The sequence below is a fragment of the Ammodytes marinus genome (assembly GCF_949987685.1).
Source record: "Ammodytes marinus genome assembly, chromosome: 2".
Taxonomy (NCBI): domain Eukaryota; kingdom Metazoa; phylum Chordata; class Actinopteri; order Uranoscopiformes; family Ammodytidae; genus Ammodytes; species Ammodytes marinus.
Window position 1 is genome coordinate 17,067,905 of NC_137231.1, and position 12,212 is coordinate 17,080,116.

At 43.7% G+C, this 12,212-nt stretch overlaps 1 protein-coding gene across 1 annotated transcript; it reads right to left on the bottom strand.

Moving 5' to 3' along the window:
- Positions 1-531: 531 nt before the first annotated feature.
- Positions 532-11,231, bottom strand: erap2 (endoplasmic reticulum aminopeptidase 2). Its single transcript, XM_080039431.1, has 21 exons — positions 11,168-11,231; positions 7,700-8,093; positions 7,409-7,595; positions 7,160-7,329; positions 6,562-6,700; positions 6,335-6,469; positions 6,123-6,243; positions 5,870-6,024; positions 5,646-5,759; positions 5,425-5,556; positions 4,969-5,100; positions 4,194-4,262; positions 3,922-4,097; positions 3,712-3,791; positions 3,428-3,611; positions 3,116-3,272; positions 2,828-3,012; positions 1,981-2,142; positions 1,681-1,821; positions 1,284-1,365; positions 532-954 (listed from the first exon to the last, which is right to left on the bottom strand). Exons 2-21 carry the CDS (start codon positions 7,870-7,872, stop codon positions 808-810), a joined length of 2,841 nt encoding a protein of 946 aa, XP_079895557.1. The 5' UTR covers positions 7,873-8,093; positions 11,168-11,231; the 3' UTR covers positions 532-807.
- Positions 11,232-12,212: the final 981 nt, after the last annotated feature.

The window sequence follows — 12,212 nt, forward strand, 5'->3', positions numbered from 1 at the left end:
CAAAGAATTATATTCAACATTAAAATAACAAGTAATGTTAAAAATATACTAGAAAATCCTGCGGAGATTTTAAAAGTACGCAAATATATAATTTATCTATTCTATATATATATATATATTTTGTTTATATATATTTTATTTTTTTCAATGGCTAATTTCTAAACTTCACTATGCGTATGCACATTTTCTTAACAGTTCTCTCCCACTTTGCCTTATGGTAATACTTGATCTTTGAAATGTTCTCTGCAATCAGTTAAAACTAAGAGGGTATGAAACTCTACTATTTAAAAAAACCACCAACAATAATCACCCAGATGGTCTCTGTCAGTGTGTTTGAATAATTGAATCATTTTCTAATTAGGATTACGGTTTTAAGCGCACAGCCTGCCAGAACTTGATCAAAAGAAGAGCAGCAGGATGAACAAAACACACAGCCTACACTTTCTTTAACCACTTGTGAGGACATCACACTGTTTTACATTTCAATGAACACAACACACCTAATTGTCACAAGGTAGCCTACAAGGAACACTTTTATTATCCCATCAAATTAATTTACACAACATCTGTGTCACTTTGGAATGGCTCTCTCTCCCACACACACACACACACACAGCTCCTCACATACTTCTATTGCTCAGCTGCAATAGAATTTACAAAACGCCTTTTTTAAATACAAAACTGTCAACTCTTCAGTGATGTCAAGCATATTTCAATTTGCAAATACAATACACATGCACACACATTCAAAAACACTTTCAAATATCTGTGAAATCTAACAAGCAACATCTTTTTTTCAGCTGTCATTCACTCCATTTGCTTTTTCATCCAGTTCCTCAGAGTCTCTAGGTTCCGCTGAACCCAACGGACATTTTTATGTACGTTTTCCAGTGCAATCTGAGTAGCTCTCAGCTGAGACGCCTGCTCTTTGATGGACTCAAAGAAAAACTGCACCTAGGGGGGTCAAACATACAGTATACATTTACAAAAACACAAACAAACTGAACAGTATGGTAAATTGGGTAAACTAACACACAATTCTTCTACAGTTAAAGTCACATGTATGATTGCAACAAGGTTATCACATATTAGCTAATGCTAAGGGTTTTGTAGGCATGTTTGTTAAGGTGAGTAGCTTGAGCAGCTGCAAACAAAGTTAGATTTCTCAGGCATTGACGTTGTGTTAATTAAGACCATATTACTTTGATTCCATAACTTTTATCACCTCTCTTAATTGCCTTGTTGAACATAGTTCTTAGTTCAAGATATAAGAGCATATTTACGTCAGTGAGTTCCTCCGGAGATGAAAACTGGCCTGTGGTGCCAATGAGGATGTTTCTAATACAAAATGAGCCCAACTGGAACCTGCAGAGCAGAAAGACAACAAAGATGTTGGCCACAGAGCTTTAGTTGTAGCATCAAGTAACCAAAGTGTTGCTTGTGAAACTTGATCTTTATCAAACCAGAAACCACACTAGCTATTGAACTGCACTGAAGCCACTAGAAAGACAGAACTTGCTTGTTTAAATAAAGTTTGTGCATCCAACTCACAACACCAGCTTGATGTGATTATCTATAATTGGTGGACGATTACGGTATTGTACTTTGTTTTAAATGTCAGAAAAATGGCTGAATTTTAGTATAAATTCATAAATAATGTCTCTCTTATGTTGGACTAACTTTTGAACCAGTGTGTCCCAGTTATTTTTGACAAAGTTCCAGGCGAGGTTATGTCCTTGCGGGTTACTGGCCACCATCAGGATGAGACTGGACAGGTCCTGGGATCGAATCACCTTCCCTTCCAGACCTAGCTCCAGCAGTCTGCAATGAATACATGCAATAGAACACATAAACATACAACACATTTTTTGCTATGAATTGATTGGATACCTTTTGTCTGCACTGCTTTTATTCAATACTCTATAGTCGCCACATGGTGGCAGCATTAACTGTGTAAAATGTAAGAGCGAGAAGATATACCTGCGAAGTTTGCTGGAGCTTCTGCTGCAGGTCAAAGCATACAGGATTTTGTTTTTTTGTGCTGCAGAGGGGGAGATGTTGTATGTGTGTAAGAGCGCGGCCCATCCGTGGTCATCTTGAGCTCCAACTGAATACACTATCCTGGCCACATCAGTGGGCAAGCTACGGTAAACACAAGCAGAGACGTGCATATTAGGGACATGGTGAAAAATCAAACTATATAATTAATTCTAGAACATGGTATGGCTGCTGTTTAAGGTGCTGTGTCTAAAAAAGGTGTATGTTGGCCTCATCTAACTGTTGAAAAATCTTGATTGCAACGTTCTCTGTGTACTCCTGTTCAAGGAATTTACCTACGCTAAAGTGGCCTTCAGATTTCAGCCTTCATTGTCATTGTGCAAACTTGTACAACGAAATTGGGAGGAAGCTAGTTACTAAAGATGGCATCATCCACCACTGCCTCAAGTCTTTCCACAATATCAAAAGATGAGGTGAAGATGCATTTATTTATTTATTCTATTGTACTTCATCTTCGTCTTTTCAATAAACACCTAAGGCCATTAAGTCTTTATGTTATGTGCCACTGTAGAAACATGGAGGCCTCTGTGGACGGCGCCCACTCCTGTGTAGATAGTTTATAAAATAAATAACAAAATAAATAACAACTTTTTTTTTCCAAGCGATCATACACAAGTTAAACATTACTATGAATATCATATTCCATTTCTACCAAATCTGTTTTGAAAAATGCCAATTTCCTTTACCCACTGTATACCTTTTAGTGAATCATGCTGGTGTCTTTTTTACTGATAATGATGCGTTGAAATATAAATTTAGACAGACATACTTGAGTGTACTGTTGGACTGAAGCCAGTCCTTGAAGCTGTGTCGAGCCTGCTCCAGGCAGGGAGGGTCATCCAGGTGGCAAGCCAGCGACAGGACCTCTGTCCTCAGGCGTCGCTCTGACACAGAGCCCCTGTCGGTCCACGTCTGCCGGTCGATGATAGCACGGAAAAATTGCAGGATGTACGTCTGCGACAAAGCACAGCCACACAAACACCATGTCAACTTAAGCGGCCTTTCATGCAGACATTAGCATAAGAATCATATAAAATGTGTGCTCTTAACTCCTTACTGCAATGTTGCTCGTTAGCTCAAACTCATTCCTTTTCTCAATCAACCGGTAAAAGAACTTGAGGTAGCCCAGTCCTTCGAGGAGAGGCACATTGTGAGTCTCCAATTCCAGGTAGCCAATCAGGTCCAAGGCTTTATCCAGCGGCAGATGACCTGCACTTTGGAGACATACACAAAATATTTGAAAGTTTAAGTGCTATTTCAGGTGGGATGTTTAAAGCGGTTATGTTTAAATGTAACCACAGACATGCAGAAAAAAAAAATCACCTTCTCTTGCTCTCTAACAGAAGCTCAAACACACATATATGCTTACGTCACCAATTGAAAGGCGTTGTGTATCAAGTGAGTCCTGTCTTTGTAGCTCAGAGCAGTGTGGTTTTCCCTCAGTAGTTTGGCCATCTCGTCCCAACCGCCGTCCTCGTAATTAACCACGTAATAGCCTGTCATGTCAGTGTTTAGTTTCACCCAGCTGACTTCCTCTCCTATATGTAAACTGTCTAAAGGAGAGATAAAAAGCAAAGGTGAGGATGGCCAACAATATAATAGCAAAATAGTACATATTAATTATATTTTGCATATCCTCTCTTCCCCTCTTACCGGTTTGTGTTGTCATCAGGTGTCTGTGGATGGTGCTGGAAGCATCCGTCTTGTATGTCAGAGGGATATGCCAAAGGAAACTATGAAAGATCAATAAAATTAATAAAAAGTATAATTAAAAAAAAAAAGAATAACGCAAAGGTAATAAAATGTGAGAAGCTGCACGAGTAAAAAGCGTGATATAGGCGGTGAATGTGCATGCTTGCTCACCCCTGTTGCAATGCAGACCAGAGAGGGTCGGAAGGCAGCACTGTCCTCAGGAACCTGTCCTGTCTGAGCAGCAGACGAGGCCCTTTCCTAGTGACAGTCACCAGAGGAAGCCCTTTCTGCAGAGTCCAAGTGTTCATCATGGCTGTCAGGTCCATGTGTTCCCCCGCAAACAAGTACTTTAGCAGAAAATGTGAGACCACATCAGAAGAATACAACCTATGTAAAACATGCAAAGAGATTTCTGCGTGGTGATTTTTTAAATGTTTACTCACTGCATTCTTGGAGGCCTGGTTGCTGCTATAGCAGTGTTTTCCTGAGATGAAGTCCTCCTCTGAGCATGTCTTAAACACAATATACAAATGATTTGAATGTGATCACTCTACCTTCATACTGTACGAATATTCATTGCAGAGACTTTGAGAATGCTAATCCATTACAATGGACACTGTCTGCTTCAATCTTTGTCAGAGTTGTGTTATTGATGCTAGGCACTGGCAAGGCAGTGTATTCCTTTAAAAATCACTTACAATCGCATTACTGAGAAAAAATAACACGACACTGATTGCAATGAAAGCAGACGTTAAGGTTCACCATGATTAATTACCTACTTTAAGCAACTTTTCAGCAAATTTGTTTATGTACCATAATGAAATAAATGGGAAACAATGACGCACTGGAAACACAAGTTAAAAAACACTAAAGCATTCAAACATACCAGTTATGATGATAATACAATAAATTGTCTTAAACTAAAAAGGACCTTTAAGAACACCCAGACAGAAAAATACGATATTTATAATTTTTGTAAACGGATTGTTTCTTGTTCTGATAATTCCCAGGTTGTAAAAAGGTAGAGTATAATCTTCACAGAAACATATTGGCAAGTGCAAGCGTAACAGGCAGCGCACTATAGTGATCCATAAATGGAGTTACAGAAAAAGGTAGGTATGTCTATTTTTTGACAAATACAATTCTGTCTGGCTGCCCTTATTCTTTTTAATTGACATGAAGTGATTTTTAAAAATTAAAGTAGTTTGTGTTTTGTACATTGGCTAGACTGTCCCACAGATCCTGGTTGAGTGCATTTCTGTAGCTGTACTTGCGAAGGTATCGCACTATCCCGCTCTGGAACACTTCATCTGTCAGAAAGTGTCGCAGCATATGAAGGACACATGCTCCCTGGTGTGTTGGAAAGAGACAGAAAAGGTTTATTTTATCAATGGCTAACTATAGCTTATTTTGTAGGTTGTCATCAAGGTAGTTTGAATGGTTAAAAAAAAGATTACATTTTCTGTGAGAGTATATCAATATAGAGATCAATAGCTATGCACTGTCAGGAGTGTGTTAAGAGGCTGATTTACCATGATGCAAAGTATTGACTGTTTAACCAATTCTCGATTTAGCAGGTAATGCGGTTGTACACATCGGAAACTCTCAATGAATTGTCAATGTCAGCTGTGTGATGCACTTTATGACTGAAAAAACAGAACAATGAAAGCGTACTTTGTCATAGGAGACTGTGTCGAACATCTCCTTGATCTGAGTGGGATTCTCTGCCGGGCTGGATATGGGCCTGGAGGAGTTCAACGAGTCGGCACCGACTGCTGCAAAGCAGGTGTGAAGGAGATATTCCTCCTGTAGGTTTGTACAAGAAAGAGGACTATATGAGGCTAAGTATTCTACCACCATTACATCAATTCTCACACGCACACAAAAACACATACCACTTTGAGGTCGGGGTAGGTGGCCTCCACTGAAATGTACTCCATGTATCTGGCAAATCCTTCATTCAGCCATATATCGTTCCACCACTCCATGGTCACCAAGTTACCAAACCACTGCAGGGGAGATATTTGTTTTAAATTCCCCACAGACAGTACTGATGCTAAATCAAACCCTTAATCCTGTATGCCATTATAATCCAGAAGAGGCAGCATCGCACTCTCACCTGATGGGCGAGCTCATGGCCGATCACCATAGTAACCCAGAGTTGATCAGAAATGGAGGATGTGAGGGGATCAAAGAGAAGGCTGGTCTCTCTGTAGGTGGTCAGACCCCAGTTCTCCATCGCACCAGACTGGAAGTCCGGGATGGCTATCAGGTCTGAGAGAAGGAAACACATGGTTAAGGGTACTACTGAGTCAGTGACAATATGAACGAGGGACAAGGGACAAAAAAAGTGCGAATTGAACCAAGGTTACCTTGTTTGGGTAGAGGATAGGGGATGTTGAAGTACTCCTCATAGAATTCCAGCATTTGGACAGCAACCTTCAGGGCATAGCCGGTTTGTAGCCACTTCTCCGGGGCAGCATAGATGGACACCTGCAGATTCACAACAGAGCATTAAAAACAACATAATTTGCAATAACAAGAGGTTGAAAGAAAATCCATATACTGTATATATTGACCACACCTGCACCCCGGAAGATGTCGTTGCAGTGACGGATTTGAAGTCACAGATGATGAAAGCAACGAGGTACGTGCTCATCTTTACGCTTGCATCAAATTGGTCCTCAAGCAAGCCATCATTTCCTTCAACTGTCTTGACCTAAAATAACAAAACCTCATTCACTGTAGCCAATTTCTAGCCACACAACACATTTGAGCATCTGTGAGAACTAGCAACCATGCAACGCTCACCACAGGCATGTTGGACAGAGACATGTACTCTGAACTTCTCCTGATCCGCACAGAGAAGTTGGCTTTGAAGCTTGGCTCATCGAAACAAGGGAATGCCATCCGAGCGCTGGTGGGCTCAAAGTGTGTGGAAGCCAAGGTTCTGGAGAGAGAAATTGGCAGATGCTTTCTGTATTGCACTGACAAAAGAAATATTTTACTGTAGTTGAAACTAGACATAGGACGATGTGAAAATGTCATGTCACAATCATCCTGACCAAAAATGATTGCGATAGAATATAATATCCCGAAGATCAAAATATAACTTAAACTCTTAAAAATGGATTGTTATTACATCAGAAATGGCCATTTTTTTTATTGAAAGACAACTATTTTTTTAGGAAGCCGCAACTGAAAATAAATGAGGAAGAAAAGGATTGTAGGCTAGTGAGCTAGCAGTTATTTCAAGTCACTCATGTCAAAATATTCATGACAGAAATGTACTATGATGATCAACATTTTGGGTGAGTTATGTATTGTCATTCGCAATCAAATCTTCTATCTTCATGTCCCTCTTTGGATCCTTCCTGCATGTGTAGGATAACAATCTATCTGGTCTCACCTGGTCTCTCCTGTGCTGGTCCTGTAGGTGCTCTTATAGAAGCCATAGAAGCCTTCTGCAAGTTCTGCCCCAAACTCCATATACAAAAAGTACTTTTGTCCGCTGCTAAGCACCCTGGGAGAGAAAATGCCAATCTGCTCATGGGAAGGGTTGTGAAGAACTGGCAGAACCTAGAACAGGAAGACATGGGGAAATAGTATTCAAAAACGACTACCGGTAATTGATATGTTGCTCTGCATTCATAGCTACCTTGTCAGACAGATGGGCCAGATCCTGATCCAATATGGTGGCATTGGAGATCTGTAGACCCTTGCTGTGCAATACAACCCAGTTTGTGTTGTTCTGGACATCAATCTGGATCTGCACTGAGCCAGTAAAAGTGAGACTTGTGAGGTTGGGGTGCAGGAGGAGGTGGTAGTGAAGAGGAATGATGTACCTAAGATAAAGAATTTTTTTTGGATCAGAGACTCAAAAAACAGGGGTCAACCAACGTTCTTGTCAATCTCCCTGTATGTCGGTAAAACAACAACTTAAGGGTACCTCGGCAGGCGAAGACGGCTCCAAGGGAAGGACAGATTATCAGCAGAAGCCAAAGGAGACTGCTCTCCTGCATTGGGAGAAGGGCTTGATGTCTGCTGTGAACTCTGGGTGGGTTGAGAACCAACCAGCAACACGCGGAACAGAGACAGCACTACTAGCCCCAGAAATACCATTGTGGAAGAAAATGTCCTTCAACCACAGAATAATCTTTTTTTTTTTAAATAAGCAAAGTGTACCGACAGCTATAGTGTTGAACTTGTTCACATTCCAAACATGTGAAGCGATAAGGAGCCACCTGATGTTGAGTGTTGAACGTCAGTCCGGGAAGATTTGTCCAGATGGCATACACATCAGAATATGACTCTTAAAACTGAAGGCCATTAGCGCAGGATTACTGTAAAAAAAACACATACAGTACATCTTTCAATGAAACAACATGTAGAGTGTTACGGTGACGACAGGCAAGCAGGACCCAAATGCAGAAAGTTTCAAGTGAGGGTAATTTATTGTCCAAAAAAAAAAAAAACACAAAAACACAAAAACTCCAGAAACGCAAAGAGGCACAAAGGAAAGGCACATGGAACATACAGGGACAGACTCACCAACAGGTACAATGCAAAGACACAGAACAATGACACACAGGGAGTTAAATACACACACACACACACACACACACACACGACAGGGTAGACAACGAGGGACAGGTGTATCACATTAGGGGAGGGAGGGCAGGAGCGAAGGGCGGTCCCCCTCGGGCAGGAGCGGAGGGCGGGCCCCTTCGGGCAGGAGCTGGCAGCTAGCATGCTGGGGCTGGTAGCTAGCATGCTGGGGCTCTTGAGGTTGCTTGGGCTGGTAGCTAGCATGCTCGGGTTGGTAGCTAGCATGCTGGGGCTGGTAGCTGGCATGCTGGGGCTGGTATGCAGGTTGCCGGGGCCTGGAGCTTGCTGCTGGAGGCCGGAGGCTGGTAGCTGGGGTCTGGGAGCAGAGGCTGGAAGCCGGAGACCGGGGGCTGCGGCTGGAAGCAGGGGACCAGGATCAGAGGTTTGAAGCTGGGGACCGGGGGCAGAGGCTTGAAGCTGGGGACCGGGGGCAGAGGCTTGATGCTGGGGACAGGGGGCAGAGGCTTGAAGCTGGGGACCGGGGGCAGAGTCTTGATGCTGGGGACAGGGGGCAGAGGCATGATGCTGGGGACCGGGGGCAGAGGCATGATGCTGGGGACAGGGGGCAGAGGCATGATGCTGGGGACAGGGGGCAGAGGCATGATGCTGGGGACCGGGGTCAGAGGCTTGACAGGGGGCAGAGGCATGATGCTGGGGACAGGGGGCAGAGGCTTGATGCTGGGGACAGGGGGCAGAGGCTTGAAGCTGGGGACCGGGGGCAGAGGCATGATGCTGGGGACAGGGGGCAGAGGCATGATGCTGGGGACAGGGGGCAGAGGCATGATGCTGGGGACAGGGGGCAGAGGCTTGATGCTGGGGACCGGGGTCAGAGGCTTGATGCTGGGGACAGGGGGCAGAGGCATGATGCTGGGGACAGGGGGCAGAGGCTTGATGCTGGGGACAGGGGGCAGAGGTATGAAGCTGGGGACAGGGGGCAGAGGTATGAAGCTGGGGACCGGGGTCAGAGGCTTGATGCTGGGGACAGGGGGCAGAGGCTTGGGCTTGTGCTGGCAGCTGGGAGACCAAAACTCCGGAGGGTATAAAAAGTTATTTGCCCACTCCGGTAGGGACTCCCTAGCCTGGTCCAACCAGACCATCGTACTTCATTTCATTTGTACAGAAGGTCTGGAAGTGCTGTAATTGGCAAACGTTCACTCACTTGGAGGCGGGTGTCTGTTGAAGTTTAAAACTATTGGATCTGCCCAGTGCCACTCTGGATTAGCCAACCAATCGCATCACGTTTGGTCGTCACGTGTGTCATGAGCCGGCTTTTGACGGTGCGTTCCAGTTGGACAGGGAACTCGGAAATTTCCGACTTCACTACATATTGTAGTCTATGAATCTACCGGTACCTGGCAACAGTAACTTGTTAGAGCCTAACGTTTAGTTATTTGGACGAGAAAGGTTTTAGGCGTCCATACTTTCGCGAGCAGATGCACTGGAACACAGACAGGTCGGAACTCGGAACTACCAAGTTGGAAATCTCCTTCTTCCGAGTATAAAGGAACGCAGCATTCAACTGAAACTGTAGCGCAACTTCGACGTCATCGTTCTCAGCCACTCGCTCTGTTCGCTGATTGGACGATTGTAGATTCTCCGGTAAAACTGGGAAATGCACTGTACACCCAGACTGACTACTGAAGGGAAAATTTAATTTGGCCGGAAGTAGGCGGGCGGGCGGAGCCAGGCTAGGGACTCCCTGAGCCATGGCTGTAATTCTAAAGCTCGACGTGCCAGAGTCAAGGCTGCCTCTCGGTGGGCGAGTGTGGGGCCTTTCTCCCAGGCTTTCTTGAGGCAAGATATTGTAAAAATGACCTCCTCACGGTCCACCTCAAAAGAGCTGTCTGCTGGGTCCATTTCTGGTCTTTGCATTCTGTTACGGTGACGACAGGCAGACAGGCAAGCAGGACCCAAATGCAGAAAGTTTCAAGTGAGGGTAATTTATTGTCCAAAAAAACACAAAAACTGCAGAAACGCAAAAAGGCACAAAGGCAAAGCACACAGAACATACAGGGACAGACTCACCAACAGGTACAATGCAAAGACACAGAACAATGACACACAGGGAGTTAAATACACACACACAAGACAGGGTAGACAAGAGGGACAGGTGTATCACATTAGGGGAGGGAGCAGTAATCACACAGGAAACTTGACAGGACATGGGGAGGAACAATACAGACATACCAAAATAAAACAGGAAACATGGGGAACCACCAAAACAAGACAAGACAAAGACAGACCATGACATAGAGTTCAACCAAAACTGTTTCCAGTCGCACCAATAGAGAAGCAATGTCTTCCCAGCACCTCCAGCCAGCCTTTGTGGTTTCAAAGGTCACTGTCATCTGTTTCTACCAGCGAGGGTAAGGTGTGTATGTTTAAAGGTAACAGTTTGGGACTTTGTAAAGCATCACACATTCTGTTGAGTTCATTCTGGCTAACTGAGCTGTGTTCAGAGTTTTAGGCCCCAACCACAACAACACATCTCCTCCCTAAAGGAGTCTCAAACATGTGACAGGCGAGCAACAAGATTTTCCATGTGGACCAAACAAGATGAGGACACAGCTATAAATGTAAGGTGACAACAGCTGCACAGACATAACTTCAGTTCAAAGCAGGCTGCATCTACTGTAAACAATATGAGGATTATGCTAGTAAGCTAACAACAACCCACAAGATCGCCAGAAACTGAAGTCATTGTTAGAAATATTGCAGTTCAGTAAACAAAAACTAATGCTTTGGTCTGCTTTGGTGGTCATGTTTTAAGATAAATAAATTAGCTGAAAATGCTAAAGAAAAGCTTTACCTCGATCATTTTGGCTTCATTGTCCTTCCTTCATGTGCCTGCTGTTGAGTTTCACTTTCTCTTCTCAGTTCCCGCCCACAGTGTGTGTGTGTGTTTGTGTGCGTGTGCGTGTGTGTGTGTTTGCGTGTGTGTGTGTGTGTGTGTGTGTGTGTGTGTGTGTGTGTGTGTGTGTGTGTGTGTGTGTGTGTGTGTGTGTGTGTGTGTGTGTGTGTGTGTGTGTGTGTGTGTGTGTGTGTGTGTGTGTGTGTGTGTGTGTGTGTGCAGGTGTACCCTACATGAGTGTTGTCTAATGTTCTGAATGTGTTGATATGATCAGTCTCTTACCTCAGATGTAACAGCCTTTGGCAGGTGTGTCTCCAGTTATTTGTTCTAATGACACTTAACTGATTTCCTACTGTCAAAGTTACTGCCCTGTCCCAACATCGTCTCCCTGTTTGTGTGTGGGGGGAGAGAAAAATGGTTTGCATGTGCTGTGGTCAGAGATGTGTGTGTGTTGGGGGGGGGGGGGGGGGGGGGGTTATCCATTGTTAGTATAAGGTCACGACAATGAGATATTTCAATCCCCCATAATGCAATGCTCCTGGCAAAGCCATACAGCACGCCCTAAATTCACACACACACACACACACACACACACACACACACACACACACACACACACACACACACACACACAGGCAAGGCAGTATTCACTGGAGCTACTCTCACTAAAGCAGACATGACCGAGCCACCCAGGGGTCTATTTTACCTTCCCATCATCTATTTATGGACAGGTAAGAGCTTTTCATTCGTTAATACATGACTATAATGTTTGTTATAAATGTATGCATCACTGTTTGGTGAAAAATCACAGATGTCCACTAAGAAAATGTCAGTATTATTTATATAGCTCAAGAGTTTTGAAATACATGCAACACCCTTTATTGTTTGGTTTTTATACTATCAGTGGTTGCAGCTTATGCTCTCATTCTACATGGAGCTACTACACCCACATTATTATTGGACAATAATGTTAAATGCAGAAAGGATTTAATGAAACCGTTAC

What these genes read in the sequence shown, in the direction of transcription:
- erap2 (XM_080039431.1), bottom strand. Translation starts at nt 7,872, where the DNA reads ATGGTATTTCTGGGGCTAGTAGTGCTGTCTCTGTTCCGCGTGTTGCTG. An exon ending in TGGCCCATCTGTCTGACAAG is followed by an intron (nt 7,330 to 7,408) that starts GTAGCTATGAAT and finishes TTCCTGTTCTAG; the next exon opens with GTTCTGCCAGTTCTTCACAA. An exon ending in AGCTAACGAGCAACATTGCA is followed by an intron (nt 3,013 to 3,115) that starts GTAAGGAGTTAA and finishes GCTTTGTCGCAG; the next exon opens with ACGTACATCCTGCAATTTTT.